This window comes from Melitaea cinxia, chromosome 5 (assembly GCF_905220565.1).
Source record: "Melitaea cinxia chromosome 5, ilMelCinx1.1, whole genome shotgun sequence".
In the NCBI taxonomy this organism is placed as follows: Eukaryota; Metazoa; Arthropoda; class Insecta; order Lepidoptera; family Nymphalidae; genus Melitaea; species Melitaea cinxia.
Window position 1 is genome coordinate 10393159 of NC_059398.1, and position 5128 is coordinate 10398286.

The 5128-nt window shown below is 37.9% G+C and overlaps 1 protein-coding gene across 1 annotated transcript; it reads left to right on the forward strand.

Moving 5' to 3' along the window:
* Positions 1 to 3307: 3307 nt before the first annotated feature.
* Positions 3308 to 4720, forward strand: LOC123653830 (MFS-type transporter clz9-like). The gene has a single exon (XM_045589810.1). The coding sequence runs from the start codon at positions 3308 to 3310 to the stop codon at positions 4718 to 4720; it is 1413 nt and encodes a 470-aa protein (XP_045445766.1).
* The last annotated feature ends 408 nt before the right edge of the window (positions 4721 to 5128 follow it).

Sequence of the window (5128 nt, forward strand, 5' to 3'; positions counted from 1 at the left end):
ATCCTTTTTCTTCAATATTGATCATAGTCTCTTATAAAAAAAAGTGTCCTCATTATAAGAATTCGGAATTGTTATAAATAAATAAATAAACAAATACAACATACACACACGGTCGTCTGTTCCTAACTAAACAACTTAATGCTTGTGTCATAAGTTACAGCCGATGGGTATAGCTACATATTTTTTTTTCAATAAACATACATAAAAATAATACATAATTATAAATATATATATTACACCCAGACTCAGGGTGGGAATCGAACCCGAGCTAATTTAAATTTAAATTTTATCGAGATCTGATAACTACTTTGTGAGTAATCTTTGATAACGCGTAGTTACTTGACTATTTTTTCGTCTATCTACGTTGTATTACTCGTCGATGTAATTGAAGTCGGTTTTTTTTTCGTTTGCGAGCAAACACAATTATAAGTATTATAGATTATACTACTTTTTTATAAATCTATATTATAGCATTAACTGTTATATCGAATAGAGAATTATTAGTATAAAATCGGTTATGTTTAGATAATATCATCAAGCTCCATGGAGCCCAGCGCGACCCGGCCGCTACGCGCTTTCGTGCCATAAAGCAGGCGACCGAAAATTGCGCTCACAGGTCCACTCTGATAAAAACAAAGAAGTACCCGGAGCGCAGCTTCACCTGCCTCAAACCCCCAAACCGACCCATCAGTTCAGGGCCGGCCCAGAGGTCCGCACACCCTTGAAGCGCAACCCAATGGCCCCGGTACTCCAATGCGCTTTCTCGCCTTCCCGCGGGGCGCGAACCAAAGGCTCCGGCAATCCACGGATACTCCCCGGCGCGGGGGTGCCAGAGGGTTATGTCAGACTCCACTGACTAAAAATGCACCACGTGATGGGGTCACGCTAGCATTCGCCACCTCGCAACGGCGTTTTATGTTAGCTTGTGCTATATTAGCTACAACCGTTTTGGTACAATCGTGGGTATAGTATAGTATAGCCTTATCAACGGCGATCGCGACACATTTCCGCTCAGAGCAGATATTTGTATTGATACAAATGTTTCTATGTCGGCGGATGTGTCCTCGCGAATATTCTCAGGAGCCTCAAAGACGTCAGTCGCGGTTACCATCATAAACACCTACTTTTGTTGCTACAGCTACTTTTTGCTGGAAGTTATTCACCAAGCCGTAGTAAAACAGCGTGTAGGATTAAGCTTCTAATCTTTTTCTATATGGAAGAGAACCCGTGAGACGTTACGAGCTGATTCTATTTAGTTCAATTCGTATAAGCAAAGCATAGGCTATAAATTTCGAGTACACTTACTGAAAATACAGATGAATTGTCGTTTAATTCTTATTATTAATTAATTTATAAAATAAATTTAAAGAACATAATATAATTTATTTGTGTGCCATTCAATAATTAAACAAATTAATTAACAAAAACTTACCTGTTTTTCGATTGTGCTATGTTATTGCAGAGTTTATAACAAAAAGTTCTAATTTCACAGACGACATGGTGGACAAAGATAACACCCAAATCGCACACTAACTCTACATAAAAATGTATTTAAGTCTTTTGTGCATTAGCATTTTTAAGCTGTTCGTATGTATTCCTTCTTTTATTACCAAGATTACAAACGTTAAAAATTGACAAGTTCGAGTGGGGCACATATATTGATATATTCCGAAACTATAACACCTACAAACTTGAAATTTGGCAGATAGGCTCCATATAGGGCGTAGACATCCGTTAAGAACGTATTTTACGAAATTCGACCCCTAAGGGGATAAAACGGGGGTTGGAAGTTTGTATGAAAGTCCTATGTTTTTGTAGTAAAAGAGACTTGAAATTTAAAATGTATGCTCTATAGATGGTGAAAAGGAGTCCAAATAATGCATCGTAATCTTTATATATAAAAGAGAATCATCATCACGAAAACTCAAAAACTGGACTGACGGACGGACTACTGGATGGTTCATCCATCCAGGATGGACAAAGATGAAATTTGGCAGGGAAGTAGATTAATTCCACCGCTTATGGGGTTTAATTGGGGTTGATAGTTTGTATGAAACATATAAAGCAGGATCGGTTTAAAGGAAAATAACCGGGTTTGCAACCCTATTTTTTCAAGAAACATTTATATTGATCGCTTATAAGTAGTACAAAAAAATATTTATTACAATATCTAACCTTTACGTTACTAGAATACTTTTTTATTTACCCCTGTCGTCACAAAGGCACGGAGGCGCGTGCGTTACGCTATTCCGTAACATATATTTACGTAGAACCATATTAAAAACTAAATTGCATGCAGTATATTTTAAAGATATTTACACTACAATACTATATTATTACTACATTATTTCATACCACAATTCTGACGAATTTAACGAACCATTTTGTTTGACGCGACGCGCGCCTCACGCGGACGTAGTCGCGGGCAACAGTTAGTATATTATAAAACAAAGTCCCCAAAAGTGTATGTGATCGATTTCCTCAAAATCTACTGAACGCATTTTCATATGGTTTCACTAATGGAGACAGGGCTTCAAGAGGAAGGTTTACGGAACGGCTAAGCCGATTTTGATGAGAGTTTCACTGGAAGTTTGCCGGGAAAACTTTGTGACACACTGATTTCAACGCGGGCGAAGCCGCGGCCACAGCCAGTATATATATATTGTAATGCTACATGTGTGTTGATGTGTAAATGCTTATTTTAATTATCTAATAATAAGGTTGGTGACCCAAATAAAGCCTATGTCCTAATAAGGCCTATTTTTTAAATTTCGTGCTTCACGATTTCAAATGGCCGCCAATGTTTGTAGAAGTGCGCATGTACATTAACTAACGCACACAAGCACAGCAAGTGGCCCGTGCCGCGAACGTGTTGGAACCTGCAGTCGAAAACAAACACGACGCGGAGCGCACGCTTGTTGTTATAAAATTCTGGCAGAGTAAACAGTAAGTATTTTTATTTTTATTTGTGCACGGTTGCTGTGTTTAATCTATAAGATAATTATAATACGTGTAGCCATCTTCTCACATAAATGAAAAAGCTGTAATTACGGTATATTCTATATAATTGTTGTTTTATTTGACAATGTGCAATGACCTAATAAAGCCTACAAATAAAATATCTAGGCCTTATAATGGCATAGGTATAGGCCTTATTAGGACAATGATTTCTGTCAGTTAGAAAAGTATCACAGTAAAATAGTAAACCCTTGTTTTCAGTAATATCATGGAAAACGAATCACCAGTTTCTACCACAAGGAAAAAAAGGGCTCAATGGACTTCGCAACAGATGGAAAATGCTGTTAAAATGGTAGAAAGTGGTATATTATCTACGTATGCTGCTGCAGCTAGATACAACATCCCAAGAAGAACCCTACGCAACCATCTAGCGAGTGGTTCGACTACACGAAAGCTAGGTCGATCGGCTATATTGACTACAGAACAAGAAGCTGGACTTGTCAGAAGAATCATACGGTTGGCTGATGTTGGAGTGCCGATGACTTCAAAGATGTTACGCGTACAGGCTTTTTCATTCTGTAAAATTAAGAAAATTCCAAACACTTTCAATGATGCCAAAAATGCCGCGGGGAAGAAATTGTTGAGGCTATTTCTCAAACGACACCCTGAATTAGCACGTCGTAAAGCACAGATGATGAATCCAGCTCGTGCTCAAAAATTAAATAAAGATATCGTTGGCGATCACTTTTCCAAGTACAAAAGTGTGCTGGACAGACTTGGAATTGAACATAAACCTGAAAGCATTTACAACGTCGATGAAAAAAATTGTCGCATATCTTTGCATCATCATCAGGAAGTTCTAACAGCCAAAGGGAGAAAAAGAGTGCATCAAATAGCGAATGAGCATGCTGAAAGTGTGACTGTGGTAGGCTGCGGAAATGCTATAGGATCAGCTATTCCGCCAATGATATTGTTCAAGGGCAAGAGACTAAAGCCAGAATTCCAAGACAATTTACCTCCAGGCTCTCTGGTGAAGATGACGCCAAAAGGAAGTATGACGACAGGAACTTTCATAGAATTTATTAATCATTTGCATAAATACAGAACATCAGGGCCATGTGTACTCATATTTGATGGAGCAAAATGCCACCTGGACTTTACTATTGTCGAGGAAGCTGAAAAATGTGGCATTACTTTATATTGTCTTCCGTCAAATACCACACACGAGTTACAGCCCATGGATAAATCTGTTTATCGCTCATATGAGCACCATTGGGACCAAGAGTTGATTAAATATGTCAGTCAGCATCCCGAAAGAACTCTTAACAAGACAAGCTTCAATGTCATTTTCTCACAAGTATGGCCGAAATGTATGACTATTACCAATATTTCGAACGGGTTTCGCGCTACAGGGTTATATCCATATAACCCAGATGCTATTCCTGAAGAAGCGTTTGCACCTTCTGCGTTGTCAGAACTTCCAAATCCTACAAACAGTGAGAATATTACTGTCTTATCTGATGAATCGGGGGAACAAGACATTTCAACTACAAATGTGGAAGATTCAGATGGGTCAGGCACAGATACTGAGAATTTGCTACTGTCCTCGCTCTCAAAAAACAATCCGAATGCTGGAACTCCACATAAGGTAGACAATCAATCGACCACGTGTGAGATTCATGCATTTTTACCAACTCCTAAGTTTAAAGTTTTAGCGACTGCTCCACGCAAGAAGTCTCTGAATTACAGGGCTCAGAGGTAACAAAAGATTTGTTTGGTGACAATACTACGAATTCAACATCACAGATTACAGTACCGTCGTCAAAAGTAGAAAATGTTCCTGGTACTTCATGCATGATAAAAATTAACACAGATAATAAACCTTCTTGGTACTGTCCAGCTTGTAAAGAAGATCGAGTTGACGATATGCGACAATGTCTTACTTGTAACGTTTGGTATCATGAGGTGTGTGTTGGACTCACACCCGCCGATAAAATATTTTACTGTTCAGGAGATTGTTTAAAAAAAGGTGAAAAAGGCTGTTTAACATAATACTTTTACATGATGAGAAACTTGTTAAATCTGATTTAAAATTACCAAAAGCAATTAATTGGATCTCATTAGATTTAATATTTAATTAGATTTATATTTAATATTTAATTAATAATGA